The sequence below is a fragment of the Sabethes cyaneus genome, chromosome 2 (genome assembly GCF_943734655.1).
Source record: "Sabethes cyaneus chromosome 2, idSabCyanKW18_F2, whole genome shotgun sequence".
Taxonomy (NCBI): domain Eukaryota; kingdom Metazoa; phylum Arthropoda; class Insecta; order Diptera; family Culicidae; genus Sabethes; species Sabethes cyaneus.
Window position 1 is genome coordinate 76,633,764 of NC_071354.1, and position 22,110 is coordinate 76,655,873.

General features: G+C 44.4%; 2 protein-coding genes across 2 annotated transcripts in view; one reads left to right on the forward strand and one right to left on the reverse strand.

Annotated features, from left to right (window-relative positions):
• LOC128735602 (protein gooseberry-neuro) overlaps nucleotides 1–20,021 on the forward strand; it is a 101,550-nt gene extending 81,529 nt beyond the window's left edge. Inside the window, exons 5-6 of the mRNA XM_053830084.1 lie at nucleotides 19,149–19,607; nucleotides 19,669–20,021. Coding sequence (XP_053686059.1) covers nucleotides 19,149–19,607; nucleotides 19,669–20,021 — 812 coding nt within the window. The remainder of the gene's footprint in view (nucleotides 1–19,148; nucleotides 19,608–19,668) is intronic.
• A 785-nt stretch (nucleotides 20,022–20,806) lies between these two features.
• On the reverse strand, nucleotides 20,807–21,898 carry LOC128735603 (latent-transforming growth factor beta-binding protein 4-like). Its single transcript, XM_053830085.1, has 2 exons — nucleotides 21,307–21,898; nucleotides 20,807–21,249 (listed from the first exon to the last, which is right to left on the reverse strand). Exons 1-2 carry the CDS (start codon nucleotides 21,896–21,898, stop codon nucleotides 20,807–20,809), a joined length of 1,035 nt encoding a protein of 344 aa, XP_053686060.1.
• Between the last annotated feature and the right edge of the window lie 212 nt (nucleotides 21,899–22,110).

Sequence of the window (22,110 nt, forward strand, 5' to 3'; positions counted from 1 at the left end):
TGCTCGGCCGGACACAGGCAGTCAGTCGTTTAGAGTGCGTAGGTACGTACGTTCGAGCATCCGACCGCGATCGGGTTGTGAAATGAAGAGCGACCCTTAGGCGAGAGAAATTGGAAAACAAAACAGAACAACTCGGTCGGAACCTTTTGATGACTTTTTGCTTCGATCCCGGCCCGCCCTCCAAACGGGCCAGAGAATATTGAGCTATATATTTGAACCGAACGGCAGTCGTAGCGTGTCCCTTTAGGGGGATCTGATTCCGGTACTCGAACTGAGCTGGGCTTGCGGACGGATTAACGATGGCAGCAGGAGCAGCAACTGAGCCGGGTTTTCTCACACGACCGCCGAGCTGTCTGGGAGAGCTTTCACTCCTTCCTCGTCGCCTCCGACGACACATGAGGTGCTTTGCCTTGGAAATGGAATGGAAGACTCTTTAGAGCAATCATTCGAAGAACATTCCCATTTCGCACTGAGCTTTATGTTTGTACCCGGTTCCGAGAGGGTCGTTCAATACTTTGAACTCTATATCGAGAACGTGGATTCGTTGCAAGATTGAAAGAGGATGATAGCACTGCGGTAAATGTACGCCTGAGCTGGTAGCGCGAATTTGTGGTTTTTGCAATGTTGAACCGATCGACGAGCGTGCGAGGAAATGGAGCTGCTTGACTCGTAGATTATGGGCTTCAAATTGGAATAACCAGTAGAATTGTTGAGCCGCTACCAGATTGGCACCTTCCGCCAGCAGGAAATGGAACTTGTACGATGACGTTCCGATCCATTTCACATGTTTGGGTGACATTTACATTTTGATGCGATTGGAAAAAATGTTCTTTAAACCAACTTGAGTGAGCAACAAAATGTTTCAAAACAATAATGAACTACCTAGTAGCAACAGAAAAAACCCTATCAAACGTCCGCTTCCGCCTGGAATTCCAATTATCCCCAGAAATCAAAGCCACCCGCCAACCAATAACAAGCGGTGTGACAACAATTAGAAGGTTGTCGTACAACATTATTTTTGCCTTCCCACACCCGAATTGATGGGTGGTTTCTCCGGTGCGGCATCATAGACGAACGGCAGCGCCGAGCTCGGGCAAAGAACCGCCAGGACAAAAAAGGCTACGTTCGGTTCATTCTAATCTTCTATGGCATTTAGGGAGTTGTTCTTTTGACATGAATAGTACGGAGGAAAATCAATGAATCAAAGCAAGTTCACCGTTTGAAGCGATGCCGCCGCCTCTCGGTGACAAGCCCCGGGCTGCCGTTTTACGACTTTGGCGGTGAACTTGAAATCTGAAACCTGTAAGAAGGGCTTTGTGTGCTCCGGAACGGGAAGATTAATGGGCTGGGTTTTCAGTTTTTACTTGGCGTGCGTGTATGGAAATTTAATTAAGTAGATCAAGTGCGGTCTTGGGTGGGAAACCGACGGCTCGATTTGGTTTCCTTATCTTTTCGAGGTGATGGAAATGTAAACTAACTAAGTGTGGGATTAACGGGGTATGCGCTAATTTGTCACGCGCACGCGAAGCGTACGAAAAATTGTATGCTTGATTTTAAAACTGTAAGATGGTGATGCAGTGTAAAAGTTTTCTTTTATTAAATTGAATCCTGCATAACGCTAAGTTAGCATTGTGAGTCTGTTAGTAAAGTATGTTAAAATTCAATAAAGAATATTAGCAGGTTTTTTGGTGCCTATTTAATTTAGCAAGATCTGTTATTATTATTATTAATTAATTACGTCATCTGGAGGTCTCAGATAATTTGACTGCGTGGCTTAACTCCCTTGCTTAACCTTTGCGATAGAACACTGCGAAACTAGAAACATTTATTTCATCACCGTTTGGGAACTTGAGTAGAGTACCCCAGGGGAGTAACTTGGAATCCTTGCTGCTAAAATGGTCGTTTTCGTCGTTAGCAGCATAGAGCTGAGCCGGCTCGTTCTGCTTCAAGAATTGTTTTCGTTGAACTGTCGTCCGGCATCCTTACGATAGGTCCGACCCATCGTAGCCTATCGGCTTTCGCCAGACGTACGACGGGAATCTCTCCAAGAAGTGCCTATAGCTCGTGATTCATACGCCTCCGCCTCTCTGCGTTTGTACTTCGTCAAATACCGTCTGCAGCACCTTACGCTCGAACACGGCAAGGGCGCTTATGCCCTCCGTGAGCAGCGTCACAACCTTAAGTTCATAAAAAACTACCGGTCTGATAAGAGTTTTGTACATTGTCAGCTTCGTACAGTGGCGTATGCTTCTTAATCGTAGCGTTTTGTGAAGCGAAAAGTAGGACCGTTTTCCCGCTTGAATGTGCCGCTAGATCTACTTACTAGTGTTGTTGTCCGCAGTCACCAGCGATCCCAAATACACGAATTCATCTACCGCTTCTAGTTTGTTGCCGCCAACGGTTACCATCCGTGGCGCACGTTTGTTTCCTTTGAGCCTCTTCCTTTCATGTATTTGATCAAAGTCATCTGCAAAAGCTAGTTGGCCACCCTTGGTAAAATCGTATCTCGTTTCGATGCATGCTCGTCGGATGACCCCCTCAAGAGAGATGTTGAACAGCATACAGGATAAGCCGTCACCTTGTCTCAACCCTCGACGCGTTTCGAAGCGACTCGAGAGTGTCCCCGGGAACGCAATATCACTCGATCCAACGTAGCTCTGATCAATCAAGTCAGTTTATCTGGAATCGTGTCCGTGCATTATCTGCCATAGCTGGTCTCGATCAACTGTATCGTACGCTGCTTTGAAATCAATAAAGATGTTATGCGTGGGTAAGTTGTACTTCCGACGTTTCTGCAAGATCTGTCGGATGGCAAAAATTTGGTCCGTAGTTTCGCGAGACGCCATGAACTCCCCTCTAGTAATTCCCTACGCAACATTGTACTACCGGTGTGAGCCGGAGTAACAAGATCTGGGAGAGTACCTTCTAGGCGGGGTTTACCAGCGTTATGCCGCGATAGTTACTGCAGTCGAGCTGATGACCCTTTTTGTAGATGGGACAAACTATTCTTTCCAGCCATTCCTCCGGTAGCTTCTCCTCCTCCCAAATCATGGAAATAGCTCAGTGTAGAGCCGTTGCCAGCGTTTCTACAATAATGGTAAGTAACAGCAGCAACGGTACTTCGAGAACTAAATTTCCAGGATTGGGGAGGAAGAGAAACAACCGAAAGAATGGATGGAAGGTGTGGCTTGTTCCATGTATGTAATTGCATGCATGTAATTATCACGACATTTCGCTCAGATATTTTCATTTCGGTAACGTCCAGTACCAAGGCAGTACCTGGCGGGCTTTATGGGGTCCTATGAAACTATGGATCAAATTTTTAAACTGCTACAAATCCTCTTTTTTTAACGAGTATGGAAATCTGCTCAGCACCTTAGAAGATACAGAACTACCAGACACCTGAGAAAACAACTCAGGGAGTGGGGTTTGATATCCCGACTACCGGTTGCTCACCACGATAACCTCCGTTTTATGATGCGCTAGATCCAGTGAAGCGCATCCAGTCTTCGACAATGCTTATAGAGTGAGCAGCCGTCAAATCAACCTCTCTGATAAATTCACCGTAGATTTCCAAGGTGATATCGTCCGCAAAGCTGACAATCACAACCTCTACCGGGAACTTTAGCTTCAATACCTCGTCATACATGACGTTCCACAACACCGGGCCCAGTATGAAACCTTGCGGAACCCCTGCGGTGATTGGAACGCACTTCTGACCCTCCTCCGTGTTGTAGCATAGCACACGATTCTGGAAATAATTGTCCAGAATCCTATACAGCGACACCGGCACTTGGACATTCTGAAGCGAATTGGCTATGGAGTACCAACTAGCACTATTGAACGCATTTCTCACGTCGAGCGTGACAATTGCGCAATAGCGGATACCTATCCTCATGTGCTGGATTGCCATCTTGGCTATCTTAGTGGCAGACAAGATGGCATCCACCCTAGATTTGCCTTTTCGGAAGCCCAATTGGTTCCTTGACAGACCGTTTGTACCCTCTGTTAAGTTTGTACGAGTCTGTTAAGGATAACCCCCTTCCAGCACCATGGCGGCAGTATCGAGCAGACAGATCGCCTATATGACGAGGGGATACCCGGAGGTTTTCCCGGCTTCAGCAATAGGACCAGGTTCTGTCGCTTCCAGCTGTCCGGGAAGTGGCCATCTTCCAGGCATCTACTCATTACTGCTCCGAATAATTCGGGAGCCTCCAAAATAGCAGCTTTAATGGCCAAATTCGGGATTTCGTCTGGACCCGGTGCCTTGCTCACCTTTAGGAATTTAGCGATCTCAATGAGTTCCTCGTTCGTGACCGTCGCTTCCTGCCCGACCTCTAAACCGCCGTCGCCCACGTTACTTTGGATGTTCGACTGAGAGGCCGACCATCCTACGCTATGGTCTGAGATACTGGAACGTCGGCCGTGGGCCTGAGGCCAGGGCCTTGGCTCGTGGCGCGCCAGCATCTCTGGCGATCGCTCTGCGGGCGCCATCACGCCCTTGATCTTTGCCATTACGACCCTGAAGGCATCACCCATGGCTTCGCATTGACACTAGCACATAACCTTTCAAAGCAGGCTCGTTTACTAGCTTTTATCTCACTCTTAAGCGCTGTGCGTGCAGCAACCAGTGCTACTCGACATTCAGCCCTGCCTTCGTCCGAACGAGCTCTTTGCGTAATTCTCCTCGCACGAAAGCACGCTCCACGGAGTTCAGCAATTTCATCTGTCCACCAGTAAGCCGGTGATCTGCCATACCTAGGTCGACCTTTCCTAGGCATGGTAGCGTCACACGATCGCGACAGTACCTCAATCAAATGATCAGCGTTCGGATCGGGCATACCGCGATCACTGCACTCTCTTAGGATTGCTTCCACAAATACTTCGGGATCGAAGCATGTTGTCTTCCATCCACGGGTGGTTGGAGTGACGGCTCTACTCGCCGCCTGCCGACCTCGTTATCTGACCGACACCATAGCGAACAGCCTGATGGTCACTGTGAGTATAGCCGTTGTCTACCCTCCAGTCTCCTATCACACCAGGACTGCCGAAAGTCACATCGATGATAAACGGTACTGAAGGTACTTGTGTTGCCGACGTTGGCCAGATCTACGTTAAGCTTTGCCAGAGCTTCAAGCAGAATCCGACCCCTATGGTTCGTGCGACGACTTCCCCACTCTACCACCCAAACGTTAAAGTCACCCGCCACAACCACCGGCCTTAAACCAGTCAGCACAACAGCTACCTGGTCTACCATCCGCGTAAACTGCTCGATAGACCAACTCGGCGGAGCATAACAACTGCAGTAGAACACTCCACCCACTTTGGCAAGCGCAAATCCCTCGTCTGCGGTTGACACAACCTCCTGAATCGGAAACCTGCTTGTCATCCATATAACCACCGTCCCGGACCTATCCGAAACCCAGTTGCCGTTTCCGGCAGGGACGCGATATGGGTCCGAGATTATGGCAATGTCCATTGCTGGATCAGAAACTGCTTGGTGTAACAGCTACTAAGCCGTGCTACAGTGGTTCATGTTGTGTTGTGTCACTTGCACTATGAACGTGGCTCCGGCACACCGGCCGGGCACCTTGGACCTCCCGTTACGTGCTTTGCGTCTCGTTTACCGGTACAGATCAGGCACTTGAGAGGCTCCGCGCAGTCCCTCGCTTTATAGCCAGCACTGCCACATCTCCTGCACAATTGGCTCCTATCTGGCCCTTTGCAGTTCCAGGCTTTATGTCCGCGCTCGAAGCACCGGAAGCAAGCTTTCGGCTGCTTGAGCACGATCAGTGAGCATACCGACCACCCCACTTTTATCCTACCAGCTTTCAGGGCTTCGTTTCCGTCCGCCAGCGGAAGTCGTATGATGGCTACCTGGGTCCCGGCCGGTCCAATGCGTAAGCGAACCGCCTCGGTTGCCACCACCACTCCACGTTGCTCTTTGAGAGATTGTACGACCTCGCGCACTTCGGTTATTTCATCCATGTTCTTAAGCTAGAGAATCACTTCTGGCGTGAGAGCACGTACCTGCACTCCATCCCAGAGCACTCCATCCCCGAGCACTCCTTCCGCTATGGACTTGTATGCGGAACTCTTCTTGGTGGCGTCCTTCTTTAACTCGAGGATTATATCGCCGTGCGTGAGCGGCGGATGCTCCGCACGTCCGCGCCCAGATCCCTGAGTAGGTTGTCTCCTTTCATGGCCCTCAGAAACTCCGAGTATTTCGACCCGTCAGTTTTCAGGATAAGAGCGTCGCCCTTCTTCGCTCGCTTCCTTGCCGGTTTAGGTGGAGTTGTTTTTGTAGTGGAACCTCCTCAGCCTTTCTTCTTGGAGTTAACCTTGGTCCACGGGCCACCCGTCTTGGAGCTTCCCGCTGGTTCATCGGTTAGCTCTGCCAACCCGCTAGCCTGAGGGCTTTTACCGATCAGACGTTTTTTCGGTCCACCAGAGGTGCTATCCCCCGGGAACTGTGTCAGACGCATGGCGGACGCCTTACCGCTGCTGGTAACGCTTTCCATGGCCTCCTGGGCCGCGTTGTGACACTCCGTCAACGGGCAGGCGTCCGTCTGTACTGCCTTCAACGCCTCTCCTGCACGCCCCACGAGGTCGTAGTGCATTTTGGTCGCTGCATTCAAGGTTCTCCGAAGCATGAGCAAGTTCTGCTTCAGGTCCTTGGAGAAATTGCCGCGACCTGACGTGAACTTGATTATTATATCGAGATGCTGTGACGCTGCTACCACTTTAGCAACTGCGTCTCTATTCTTCTCCATCGCCCTGATTAGCGCTGGGCCGTTCATCGCTGTTTCCGGCGTGGTAGACATACCGCTGCCCTTGCCACCCACACTAGAGCTCCTAGTTGCATCCTTCTCCACCCTAGGTGGAGAACGCTGGATGCCTCCTTTCGCGAACGGATTTTCCACCGTATCTGCACTTGTTGTATTTTTGATTTTGTTTTCCATAAGAATCCCACGAGTTGAGGGGAAAGAAAAGTCCGCCGCATCAGAGCCTTTCATGATGCGGTAAAGACGGATTATTGTGGAGGACGCCCTGGTACTCCACAGGCTCCATTTGTGGCTAAGTATTTGTTTGTGCCCCCCCCCCCCTCCATTCATCCCGTTTTACATTATAGCCATGAATAACAGCTCTAAAAACCATCCTCCATTTGGGGCTTTGGGCCCTCTGCTCTGGTTCCTAGTATCCCACCGATATCCGTCATTTGCAGGCGAAGAATTTAAAATCAGCATTCACATCAGTGCCTCCTTCCCTGTCCGCATACGACCCTAGTTTCGACCAGTTGTCCGATTTCCATTAAGGAACGTATCCCGGATGCTACCAAGAGAAGGTAGAGAGAGGAGTTGCTGATTAAGAGGTTGTGGACCTCCGTGATATCTATTTTATAGCTGCTTGTATAAAATAAACCGCGAGGTTCTGGGGCGCATTATTCAACCATTTACCATCCTGCTACAAATGCTCTAGAGATGTCGAAAGAACAACGCGCCCACGCATCATATTTTTGTGGCTTTCAAGGCAGCAAACGATATAGTCGAACGCGAAGTGCTATTGCGAATAATGTACATGAACGGCTGTCCAGATACACTGACATGGCTGATCAAAAATACCCAGGAACGAGTGATGTGCTACGTGCGTGTTTTGGGAGCACTCTCAAGTCCCTTCGAATCGCAAAAATGGTTGTGGCAAGGGAATGGATTTTCCTGTGTATTATTTAATATAGCTATAGAGGGTGTGTTCTGGTGAGCCTTCTGGTGAGGTACCGAATCGAGTGCAACAATTGTCAGCAAAAACAGCCTTTGCAGACGATCTTGACATCATTACTATAAACCTTGGGACGGCGGAGGCAATCTGCGTCGTATGTTCGAATCTCGACTATCAGAGACTTTTAGAGCAGAGTTGTCACAAATACAGATATTTGTGCATGCATAAATTTGGGACCCATCAATTATTTCAGTTGCTGTGATTTCTTGCACTACTAATGCTCCTGAATTTTAAAGTACTCCTTACACTATTCATGTTATTTAAAAGTTTAGATCGAGAAAATAAAACACTCCGGAGAAAACGTTAGGGTCCCAAATTTATGCATGCACAAATATCTGTATTTATGGCAGCTCTGTTTTAGAGTAAATATTACCCCAAGCAACCAAAAGTTCGAATAATACTTGACACGCGAACTCGAAAGTTCATAATTAGTTCAGATTCAGTTCCGTAGAACTTTCTTGCTGATTAGTAGTGTATATCAAGTATACGTGGAACTAAATGCTTTAAGAAATGCTGCGAGTACTTCATAGATACTTTAAAGCTACTAGGATGCTACATGAAGTTCTGAAGTAACTTTAGTTGCTCTTGCTAACAAGTTCTGCGTGCTGCTTTTTTGTTTATATTTCTGGTGATCAAACCAGCAGAACCTGCAACTATTGGAGATTAATTATTTTTATTTCACTTGAATAAATTTAATCCTCGCACATTTCTAATTACAAATATAAATTAGAATGTAATACTCTTCATTATTGTGTTTGTGTTGTGTAGCATATGCTGTCGGTATCTCACTACTATAGTTAATTGCATGGTTCCAAACTTTATGTTCTATAATTAACTCGCGCTGCATAAAGCTGCTGCAAGTTCTAAAACGAACTTTTACTTAACAACTCATTGGCAAAATTCACATCGCTTGTATGCGACAAAGGTGACGCAGTGGATCGGTATAGGTTTACAACGCGGAACACCCGGGTTCAAACCCAACAGCAGGCAAATGCAACGAATATAGAAGTTAGGTAGAAGTATAAAAATAGAACATAGAAGTGCTGCTAAATTTGTTTTTTCTTAGTTTTTGACAGTTTATTTCGAAGCTGCTTAGCGTTCTATGCAGTGAACCCAAGACAGCTTGAAAGTTCGGTTAATTACTTAAAAGTGACGCTGCTTAGCAAGTTATAGATTGATATACATAAAGCTGTTTAACCCTTGTTAGACACCATTATTCGAACTCTTGGTTACTTGGGACTACCCAAGATATATCAAGTGTTACAAAACTCAGCATTCTACCCTGCTTTATAACCAAATTGTAACAAAGCGTGTAATAAGTAACAGAACGAGATAGAATCTTTGTAGAACAATTTATGTGTCGCAAGTTTTTCTGTCACATGTATAACCAAGTTTGATATAAATATTAACTTGAGCTACAATTCTGTAATATTTTTGTTAGAATCATCTGATCGGCAATGCATTAAAATTCTGCTGGTCACGAAATAAATAATCAGTGCACATTAAATCAGGTGTTAGTCATACAGAAAAATATTGCTGCGAATTACCGTAAGTACCGACCTTTTCCATTCAGCATCACTCTCAATGTCAAATGAAAACAATAACTGCATGAACCTGTGACATTCAATTTTTGACTCACCATTGATTTTTTATTTGGGTTTTCCTCATCGTGCCGACACAAGATGCCGCAAGAAGGTATAAATATTTTCATTTGATCATATTGTTCGCCATTGTTTGGCCGATGGGCGTAGAATGACGCTCGGCTTTCGCAAAAGAAAATCAAAGCTTCGGCAAGGCCGGTCCGATCGGGTCAAATCTGCAACAACGCCGACGTGTAAGAATGTCCTAGCTCTGCGGAGTCCTTCCGTCTCCACTGTTGTCCTCTGTGGGACGTGTGAAAGTTAAACAAGGATGAGACATTTTTCATTCCTTCGCCCCGTTTGTCAGTACGTACGTACCGTAACTATCAAGGCTGAGAAAGCCGCCTCCCGTGGATCGATTGGCAGGTTCGAAACGGTACGGTACTGTTCTGGTATTTGCTGTCTTTTCTCTGATTGTCATGCTTTGAAGTTCTACGATGAGATGCCGCAAATGTCACTTGCTGTATCGTTTTATTTTATTTGCGGCTGAACGAAACATGATCCCTGAGGTACTTCTGGTTTTCAAAATCGGATTTTTTGTTTGATTTCTAGTGCAACCAGGGGAATTCGATCATTAATTTTCTCTACGAGATAATAAATCGAAAATTTCACCTGCCGATATAGTCGAACCCGTGAAAGTTAATCAAAACTTCGATTACCACAAAACTGCTTCTCATCCTGCGAAGATCAGAACCGAAAAGCTGGCGCTTCTTTTCACAGTTATCCCTGTCGGGCTTCCAGAAGCGATCCAAGGAATCGCGGACTCATCGCGTAAATTAATCCAACACCTTTCTGACGCTGATCGGGACGCGCCCTTTGAATGAATTAGAAACGGAATCATCTATCTTCCGCTCCGGACGGACTGACGGACGGACGGACGGATCGGATCCTGATTTCGACACATGAAATTGATCCAGTTCGGCGCTATTATTGTTCGTAAGTAAATCCTATCAAAGGAAACCGCCACCGACACCTTCCCGTAGAGGCGCACAAGCCGACAGCCAACGGAATGTCGGTTGATTAGGTGGGTTCTTTTGATTCACACACAAACACACTGACTGCTCTTTTTGAGTTTTTTTTTTATGTTATTGTTCGAAAGATCCGTCCGGGGATCAATTCAAGGAAGCGTGAATCGTGTGACTCTAGCACTAAGGAAGTGTGGACGATAAATTGGGTCCCATTTTTTAAGGCAACCTTAATGTAGCTTTTTCCTTGCAAATTGGTTTGCCTCTTGCTTTAATCCGATACTCATGAGCTATTGCTATAATTTAGGAGGAATATAACCGGAAACTTTATTTTATATACTTTACCCATGCGGAAGCAGCTTGCAACATTTTTTTATAATGAATATAAAAAAATGAGAAGATTTTATTTTCTTAAAACCTTACATTGTCCATTTTATTCGTTTGTTGAAATGCATATCTGTCAGTAATTTTTTAATTAAATTGCATAGAAAAGTCAAAACGGCTTTTTAAAAGTTGCAGTTGTTTTAGCCACATAATTATTAACAAAAAGAAAAGACACAAAATTTGATCCCAAACACCGAAATTCTCATCAATAATGTATCAAATCTGACAAAAACGTAGCAATCAGCTGTGGGCAAGTAGTGCGCTCGAATCGTGCTTGCCAGGCACTTCACGTAACAGGCGTGAAACCCTGGTCGCCCGACAAGTGTCAACTGTCACTGTCAGTGGTTCACACCCAATAAAGCACTGATCATGCGTGACCATCGCTGGCAGGACCACCGTTGTACGCAGTTCTGCGTGAATGCAGATGAGCCGAGTGCCAATGAGTTCGCCACGTCGCATCGGGAGTGGAACGCTGCTGTTGTTGTTGACGGTGGATGGCGGCGGCAAATGTTCAAAGGAATTCCTTCGTACTTCGCTCCATGTCCAATATGGCATGGCGCTGGCTGCTGAACGACTGAGCGGGAATAAAACTGCCTTTTGGGCAGGCTTCATAATGACTTCGAATCCAGTTACACGTTTATGAAAATGAAAATGAGAAGTCAGACGGAATGCTTGAGTCGATCGCCGTTTGTTGGGCCGTTTAACTTCAACCACCGCACAGTGGTCGGAATTAGAATTTAGTGAAACTTAACTCCCACTAGGTTAAATTCAAATCATTCACGAACTCATGAAACCTAAAAGGCAAAGAGCATGTTGACTTTTGTCCGATTACATGCAATGCGGACCATTGTGAATCATTCGGTTTGTGCAATATCTGGATCGAAGAAGGCATAAAAACTCAATGGAGGCCGAAAATCAAAGCCTATCGAATAGAAATGGTATAAATTTTGGTATTTTTTATTCATTATTTCATCTGAATTTTGCTTGTGTTATTCCAATTCTATATGTATATGTTAAATAGTGAGCGGTTTATATGAAATTGTGTCAATTCTGATTTTTCTACATAGAACACTTCAACATATTATTTGTGCAGCTAAGAAATACAATTTGTTCCTAATTTCACTGATTTCGTGTAATTGTGTAGGGGAACTGGGGGTAAAATGAACACTCTTAGCTATTTCATCTTTTGCTCTTCCAGAAACCAACCAAATATTGAATGTATTGAAAATTCGATTCATATTCTACGTAGTAAAATCTGAATATGTTTCAATCAGAATGATTTTAGTTGAATTGCAGATAATTGCTTTATTTTCGAAAGCGTTACTTTCGAGTCTGATTTTTTTGTGTAGGTAAAATGAACACGCAGTAGAAACAAAATACACTTATCATAAAGTTTAGATGAATTGAACATTATTTTGCATTGTCATGGTTCTACGTAAGCTGCAAATATTCAACACGGCTTTTGAAATTAAAATGTAACTCCAAAAAGTTAACTTAACGCATCTTCACAACATTCTTCCGATGCTTGGCTATTTTATTTATTTTATTTTATTTTATTTATTTGTAAAAATCATCGGATTCTTAGTGTTTTACAATAATATAATTACATAAATGTATCATCTACGAGAAGGCCGTCGTTAGAAGTTATTAGTCGTGAAGTTGAAGTCGAACGAATCATAGACTTCGTTGAACCGCATTGCAATTAATTGGATAGTCATTAGAGGTGTGCGCCGCCGCGCCGCGTCGCCTCCTAGGTCCCTTTTCCCACGCCGCCGAAGTCATTTACCCACGCCGACAATATAGTCCAACATTGACAAAAATGCGGGTCAACATGTTGACAGCACATAGTGAATTCGTTTTGTGAATTCATTCTAATAATGTACCTTTAATTTAGATTCAATTAAACTGCCGTGTTGCTATACCCTGAGTGTTACCATGCGTCCAACTGAGTGCGAATCGAAAAACCTAACGTAAACGAACTTTAGCATGACGTTTTCTGTCAAACTTCTGTCTTGCTTCCCGGTGTTCATTTCTTTTTAAGGAGACATAAGCGACCAAAATTTTTGAATAAGTAAAATTTTTTATTTCAGATTTCGATTCTGCAGTCTTTTTTGTTTATTTTGACACTACTTTTGTAATGATCCGACCACGGGAAATGCCGTAAAACGATCGAACACAGAAGTATTCCACTGCGGCGTGGAACAACCTCGCTGGAATGAAACGCCGCTCCTGTAAAAACACGATTTTCAAGCTTTATGTCCCTTTATGTACCTATCAGAAACTACACACCGTACTGAAAATTTTATTTTTGGTTTTACTGGTAAAAGCTTGGCAAAGACTAACTTTTGAGCTTTGTAAACTAATCACAGCTTGAGAAAAGTAAAAAGGATATTTTTTAAGACTGTAGTTCTTTTACAATTGACGAAGGGACGGTAGAAGAAAGAAATGGAATTTTTAGAGTGAGCAGAAAGAGCGAAACGGTGAGAGCTAGTATTGCTTTTCATTTCGCGGTTGTAAACTGCTTGGTGCCAAAATTAGGTTCCGGTCTTACCCCCATACTGATTTCAAGTGTTGCAAGACCGTACTCGTGTGGTCTAATGTTCTCACACGCGCGTTTTAGTTCTAACGAACACACCGGCATGAATATTTCCTACGGACTCTCGCTCTTATTTTTTCATGCACTGCGACAAGTTTTTGCGAGTGTGTATTTAGCTGTCGGCCACAGTCGCCGCTCTCGCTCGTCATTGCAATCCAAGCAGCTGACACCGATCCCTCGCGAGGGCTCGCAATCTTATCCGCGTGTGTAAGTGAGGACGTAAGGTGAGCAAAAAAGAAAACAAATGCAAAATAAGCAGTGTTGGGCAGCGCTAATTCGCTAATTCGCTAAGCGATACAATTAGCGCGATAATCGTGGAAATTTCGCTAATCACTAATCGCAAACTGCAAACTAACAGTCACTGTCTATATTTGAACATATCGCAACAACTTGCATTTTAATCTATCACTGTACAACTTATTACTAATTTGTATATACTACACAACTTTTCTTTTGGAAGGCTGGATGATAGAGTGGATTGCTAACCTGAATCCTTAAGGCGTCTGAAGCAAATATGGCACTTCTCAATTCAAAACAAACAAATCATCACGTGGGTTAAAGTTGTTACAGCGAAACTGATTATTACATGGAAGGATCCTAATGCTGGAGAGCGACTCTTATAACCCCGGAATGCGCACAAGTGCCTCTGCTTGTGAGTCCGCTCAATCCCTTTTGGCCCTTCTGTAACAGCATTAGTGTGAAATTCATTTGATAATCAAATTTGGATCTACTGTAATTCTACCTACATACATTGACAAGTCCTTGAAATGATGGTAGCTTACCCCTACTACTATTACTACTACGCGTGCGTATCCCAATCTTCCCTGCCTTTTACGTACTAGTGTCTACCATATCGCATATTAAAGCAAATACAAATAAAAAATTATTCAAAGATTTAAGGGTCAATAAAAATCATTCACAAAATAAGCATTATTAAGCTTTGTTTTACTTGTCAACTTTAGTTCGATTTTTAAAAAGATTTTACTTAAACTTATACGAACTGCGGTAATTTAACGGTGTAAAATACTAGCACGCCGATGCACGCCGCCGCCGCCACCGCCGCTGCCGCCGATAGTAACGAATGGCGTCACGCCGGCGACGCCGCCGCCGCTGAATGAAAATGATTCCTGCGCCGCCGCTGCCGATAATCTGACCGGCGCACAGCTCCAAGAGTCATATAGTCCGTAGTTTGCATTCCGCCCTTGATCTTACAGTTACAGGCAATTGCTAGTTCTGAGCTACGATTTGGGAGCATACACGTTCAGTTGACTCATAATAGCGGGGCAGTCAATATCTCCTGAAATCATTCTAGCCAGAAACATAGCTTGAGCGATGGCACGTTTTCTTTCAAGAGTCTCCAAATTAAGCAAACTGTAACGTTCCACATACGGAGGTAGGTTTCGGGGGTTCACGTCATGGAACACTTCGCAAATCATACTTTAAAAATATTTTTTGATAAGATCACAGATCGAAATTACACAGCAGACCTCACAAGCAGTGTTGCGAAGCCCATACTCGTGTGATCTAGTTTTCTCACACACGCGTACTCATTCTAACGAACGCGCCGGCATAAGCGTCCCTTTCGGACTCTCGTTCGTACTAATTCATGCATTGCGACGAGTTTTTGCGAGTGTGTGTTAACAGCTACGGTTGCCACTCTCGTTCGTTGCAGCCTAGCCTAGAGTACTGAATTGAGAGACTGGCCATGTCACTCAATAACTCGCATCATTAAACCAACGACACTCATTGAAGATACGAAACGTGTGTCGCTGGTTTAATGATGAAAAGTCCTCGCGAGCTACTGAGTTACTATGGCCAGTCTCTGTATTAAGTGCTCTAGCTATGCAGGAAGACGATGTGAGGATACGCATGCGCGAGTGTGTATGTAGCAAAATGTCTGCACAGAGCAACGGTGGCTGTTTGTTTTACGCCTACGTGTGCGGCGTAAGCGTCGAATGCTATGCTTTTCACACTCACTCACATGAGTGTAGACTACGTTCTCAAGCAACAATGTGAGTTTTTTGTACTCTTATGGTGGTCTTCAAAACCAATTTTGGTCTTAAATGTCATCGTAAGAGTGTAATAAAACCCAAATTGTTACTTGGGATGGCTTCTCGCTCGATTCGCAACATTGCTTACAAGTGAGTAGTACAATGATGGAAAATAGTACGAGTCACAGAACTCCATAGCGATGTTAAAAATAACTTCAAGTTATTTATTGGCTCTGAAGGTAATGTCGTTGTAGTGTATACAAAAAGTTAGTGCGCTATCCAGGACGACACAAAGGTCACGACTGTGACAGATGCGTTATAACAAATGTCCTGGTATGTAGCTAAAGGCTTATTTTTACGGTAAAAAGAGATGGCGAAGCACTTGGAGATGCTGACGGTACCGCATGTTATTCGTGCATCAATCTTCAAATTTGTCCACTAGGCATTCTGCTGATAATCCTCGTCAAACCATTCGTTATGTGGATTCGGTGCCACACAGCCTAAAACGTTCACCGTTACGCTGTCAATGGCTGTTTTCACGGCACTCCAACAGTCCTCAAGAGGGGCTTCACCCAGCTCACCCTCTTCCGGCCGTGAGATTTGGATATATTACGCGTAGCTTTCGGCTACACCGGTTGATTCAGTCGCGCTAGATTATACCGTGGCGAGCGCCGGTATCATAGGTTGTTCACAACAGATACTTTTTTACGTGTCTTCACCATCACTAGGTGGTGATCCGAATCAATGTTAGAACCCGGATAGGTTCTGTTCAGACGTTCATTATGTCTGAAAAGTGCCGACCACCTATCAGAACGAGGTCAATTTGTGATCCCGTTTGGTTGGGTGATCTCCAGGTGTACCGATGATGAAGGTTATGCTGAAAGAAGGTACTACCGTTTCGTTCGTTTGCTGGTGTACGCTGAACCGTCCAATCACCGTTTTAAATTCCTCCTCCTGATCAACCTGAGCATTATAGTCCCCAATGCTGGTTTTGACCTCGTATTTTGGGCAACGGTCGTAATCGCGCTCCAACTGCGCGTAAAATTCGACTTTCATTGGTACTTTCGAGGTGAGGGCTGTGCACGTTAATTATGCTAATATTAAAGAATCGACCCGTGATTCTTAATCTGCACACTCGGGGATTGATCGGCCACCACCCGATCACCCGCTTCTCCCCCATCACTATAAAAGTTGTGCCCAGCTCGTGTGCATTGCCGCAGCTCTGGTAGATGGTATGACCATCCCTTTACGAAAGTACCATCGTTCCTTTCCAGCATACCTCCTGCAACACTACGATGTCAAACTTGCAGCTCTTCACTACTTTGGGTCCTTCCGAGGAAATTTAGAGACCGACAGTTCCATATTTCTAATTTCCAATCGTTAGTCCGTTTTCGGCGCCTGGGTCTTTGCCGATTGTTCCGATTAGTTATTATTACTTACGTCGTTTGTTGCTATCGTTCTTTTAGTGTTTCAGGCATCATCAGAAGAATTGTTATAGGAGTTGTTGCACTTGCCTGGTCTAGAATATTGAAAGCCCCGTTCCGTACACCCAAACGCAGGATCAGGATTTTATCGGTAATTTTGCTTATTTTATCGATCATTTTTCCAGAGACTTGAGCATTTTTAGGGCTTTAGTTAAATTTGGTTTTGATTGCATACAAATGGAAAATTAAACGTCGCTTTATATTATAAACACGTGCGTTCAATTTGGCAAACGACTTGACTTTATTATCAACTAAACTGTTTGGACGTCAGACTGAAACTGATGGTACACGCTAAAGAAGCGCTCACTAAATACATGTGAAACAAACTAAACGCAAGAAACACGCTAAAAATTTCGTAACGCAGCCGAAGGTATTAATTTGTTTTGAATCGAGGGGCTAAACATATGAAATTACTGCGCCGCCAAAAACACTTATTTACTGCTAAGTAGTGGAAATCACCATCGCATCAGCGTTAGATTTCAGCAAAGGTTTTTGATTTTTTTTTATTTTTTCACATTCGGAAACATATGATCAGCAGTCTCAATCAACTTGAAAGAGTAGGGTGATTTATGTATTTTGGACAGGCGTTACGCGTATGCTATTTTGGACATTTCCATTTGATTTTACCGTAAATGTCCAATATAGCGTACGCGTAACGCCTGTCCAAAATACATAAATCACCCTGTCGGTATTCCTTGTATTGCTACAAGTACGCGCTGAAAAGGACTCGTCTCCACAACGCTAGTTCGCTGTTACATACTAGTTTTGGCTATCTTTAGTGGTTAATATAGCTATTGAAATCGGATTAATAATCTATTCAACCGCTTCACATTTATACAACTACGTATAAAATCCTTCAAACAATATTCACGTCTTGGGCAAATAAATGATACTGGTTGATGGAAGAAGAGTCATCCACCTACAGAGAATACAGATTACAGAGGCGGCAAACACTCAAAAACCCCCAAAATTTTGAATCAAAACGGAGACTACCATCACAAATAAAGGTAATTCTCCGTTTTGATTCAAAACTTAGCGGTTTATGAGTGTCTTGTCGCCTCTGTAATCTATGGTCTCTGTACATCCCTACGGGGTGAAGTGGCTGTCAAATTCATACATTTTCGATATCCTACGCATAGGTACCAAAATGTTAATTTAGACAGGAACCAAAAAATTTACTGGGAATTCCCCTTTACCGTGGACCATTTGAAAGTTGCTCTCTTCATTCCTACATGAGAAAGAGATAGTAACACACCATGCCCTAGGTGCATCCACCAATCTCCATGTTGTAATTACCACAGAAGTCTTTTCAAGACACACTAACAATGTCCCTCATCTTCATTGACTCGCACAGACAATAAATTAGTCTCGGACTATGCCTTGTTTTTAACCGTATGGTCCCGTAGGGGGAACCAAAAGTCGCGGAAATCGCGCCATCCAACTTCACGGTTCCATCGAATTAGGCCGTTTATGTCAAACAAATCGTAAAGTATGGTAACACCTTTCAAAATGCTAACCTGAAGAAAACTTTAACGATTCTCAATGGATGTCCGGTCCGGTCCCGATCAACAACCTTTACCGCAAACCGGATAATGGGCTCGTAAAGATTTGGACAAATTCGTTTGCAGTTCAACTTGGGTAGTTTTGCATTGATGGCGGATTTACTGTCTTGTTACAATGTTTTCTTTGGGATTCCACGAAAGTTCAAGTCCAATTGTTGTGGATGGTTTATTGAGCTCAGAGATCATCAACAAGATGATTAAATGAAGTAGTTACCCAAAAGGGAAACAACTTGTTTAAGTAAAGTTTCGTAAATTTCATAACACAGATTGTAATGGTCTTTGACTTCCCCGCTCTCCTCCGAAATACAATAGCAATAAAGGATAATGATTTCTTGTTGGATTTCTGCTTACATAAGATTCCATGCATGGAACTTGCATGGAATCTTCGGCTCAAATTAGGTTTCAACATTGTATGCAAGCTGTGAAGTTTGTTGCCTATCGTAAGGAGGTTTTCAATAATAATGAGTCAAATCAACAGTATTACCATGTTTATCCTATTAATTATCGGCAAGTTTAGTCATATGAGGAGTAAAGTGGCACTAATAATCTTCCTATCATGAAACTATTTCAATTACCGGAAGTCTGCTCGCTAATGAAGCGTGAAATTAAATGTTGACTGCCATTGGATCGACCTTCAAAGTCTATATCTTTAAGTAATTTCACGCTTCTTTAAAATCAATTAAAACAAGACCCCTAGTTGAGTCATAACTAACTGAAACAATCTAATATGATTTTTCTGTATTTTTGCAGGTCGTGGCTCCGACTCCAGTGACACCGAGTCCGAGCCGGGAATACTCCTCAAGCGCAAACAGCGTCGATCTCGAACGACCTTCACCGGCGAGCAGTTGGAAGCACTGGAGAAGGCCTTCCAGCGAACGCAATACCCGGACGTCTACACGCGGGAGGAGCTGGCCTCGTCGACCAACCTAACCGAGGCACGCATTCAGGTTTGGTTCAGCAATCGACGTGCTCGGCTGCGGAAACATGCCGGTTCTCAGATGTCTACACCGCTCAGTTCACTAGGTTCACTTCCGATGAGTCAATACCACCCGGGAGTGCCGACGCAGGAATCCTACCAGATGGCTGCTGCTGCCAACTATGACTTTGTCAGTCAAAATCCGGCTTCCTTCTCCAGTGGCTTCCAGCACAGTCACTTTGGTGGACAAAACTTTGGGCCGAATGCAATGAGTTTCCATCAGAATAGTCAAGGTAAAGTGTTGGTTAATTGGTGTTGTTAATCAATTTCACTAAATGAATCGGATTATTTCAGAATTCATCCCCCACGAGTACACCAAGATGATGAACGAAGAGTACATCAAACCGGCTCACGAGAACTCATCCTCTGTCAAACTGAGCCCGACGGCCGCCCACGGTGCTGCTGGTGCAACGCTGAGCGATAGTTATGCAAGCAAATTAGTCTCGGCAGCTGCGGCAGCCAGTATTGCTCCGCAGGAGTCCTCTTGGAGTCAATCCTATCCGCCCCATCCTGGACAAAGCTACGGTGCAAGTTTGGTCAGTGGCTGTGCTCCGACAGGCCCGTCGGCCGTACCGGCGGCAGAGTACCACCAGATGCAGCAGGCCTATAGCAATAACAGCCTGGCGACGGCCAAGTACTGGTCATGAGAAGGTGGCTATGTGTGACGAGCGGGAAAGGATCACCCCGGATCGTCTTAAGTTTACGCTAATGTTTCCTATTATTTCGATTAGTGAATAGGGGCGGTGTAGTTAGTGGTTTTTGTTTACTTAATGTCGTTTTGTCATTATGCGAATTTCAAAACAAGGGCAGGTTTTGACTGGTTTAATTGCCTTGACTGTTCAATGATCTAACGTTGGGAATCTGCGATCGGAATTAGGACACATAATTGATCTAAAATGTGAACGATTAAAAGACGGATTTAAACGAGACAATTTTGATATTTAAAAGCCGCTGAAAGCATTATCTTTATTGATGATAATCTTGCAGTTGCAGACAACCAGTTTTAAGGAATTTCGCAATGATTTAGCAAACAAGGTCAAACGGTATTATGATCCACTGACTACACGCTCGACAAAATTAGTTAATACCCAGCTAGTGTTAAGCCTCCCAAGTTTGCAATAGTATGTAAAATGTCACCTGTAAGTAGTATCCAAATATCATCACTCCAAAATTATAATTAAGTTGATTTATGAAATGGCTCTTTCAAAAACTAGATGTTCAAAAAACCATAGCGATTACGAGCGTTACAACTAAATATTTATTCTTCGAAGTTTGCATGCGCAAAATTAGTATCATTAAGGCCACTACTAGCACTAAAAGTAACCTACCAAACCAAGCGCAGTTATTTGCAAAATCTCCGAAATGGAATTCAATAAATTGCCTTAGCTGGACGATTCTGACTATTTTCTCTGCTTCGGCCGAAAATTTTCCCTCATTGAACAACGCAAAATTTGGTGCGCTCGTCGAACGCCATTCCGGAACCGCAGGTCCTTACTCGAGCCGTCAGCTTGAAACCAACGTAATAACACTCAAAATAGCGACTCCTATCGTTGGAATCGGCAAACCTTCCCTGGGATCTGCACTTGTACTGACACTGGAAACCATCGAATTCGGCACTATCACTGCACTTGAACAGCGCCACCTCGTTACTTCCACTGCTTGACTGGTAGCAATAGCCGTAGTACTGCTTGCTCTTACCGTAGTATGCCCAAACGCCGTTCGATTTGGAGCAGTCTAGCGATTCACAATCGGAGGGAAAAATCTGCCTTCGGCAACCGTTGATTTTCACATTATAAACATATCCTGGCATACAGTCTTGTCTGTACGCCCTGAAGTTCGTATCGCAGATATAGAAATAGTGACAATTGAAGGGGTCTGTCAAAATAAATTCATACATTAATCAGTAATGTTTCTTCTACTGAAACAGCTCACCAGGAAAATAGCCTTGCGAGGTACACTGGAACTGATCGTGACATTCCGGACGCTCGAGATCGGGTTCGTCGGAGCAGTAACCACCGAGCTGAGAATCGACACAGTACGGCGTTGCCACGGGGCATTTCTTCGGCGGAAGCGCACGATCGTTCAGACACACGGAGATTTCATTACAATCCATACAAACAGCCCGGCTACCTCCGGAGGAGCAAACATTCGAACCAATGGAATTATCCTCCTCCGTTGTCGTTTCCACAGGAGGCTGTTCCGTAGTGGTTGCCTCTTCCAGAATGGGCGCCAGTTCCGATTCGGGAGCCTGTTCTGGTGCCTGCTCGGGTACCTGTTCCGGTGCTGGTTCCGGTACCAGTTCCGGTTCCTGTCCTGATTCGGGTACTAGCTCTGGTGCTGGTTCAGGTGCCTGCTCCGGTAACGGTACTGATTCGGGTGCCTGCTCTGGTGCCGACTCGGGTGCCTGCCTTAGTCCTGAATTGAATGCCGCCACTCTCCAAAGTGCAATTTGACTAGTTGTGACGCGAGTAAGCAGAAGCAAACTTGCCAAAATGAAAACGAGCCTTCGGCCGACCACCGACATCGTCGAAAAACTGCAGAAAATGCACTACCAATGTCGAATCATGATGTGTACCATTTATACAGCTTGTTTGAGATAATGGGAATCACTTTCGTCTGTAATTTTTTGCCACTTAAATTGTACAACATCAAAACACTTCCGCTTTCTAAAGGCTGTCGCCATATCTAACAAATTTTGAGGCTTTCGTTCGCGTGAGTTCGTCTGAACGTTAGAAA

Coding starts and splice junctions, on each gene's coding strand:
- LOC128735603 (XM_053830085.1), bottom strand. CDS start 21,898: ATGTCGGTGGTCGGCCGAAGGCTCGTTTTCATTTTGGCAAGTTTGCTT. Junction 21,250..21,306: donor CTCGCAAGGCTATTTTCCTG/GTGAGCTGTTTC, acceptor TTATTTTGACAG/ACCCCTTCAATTGTCACTAT.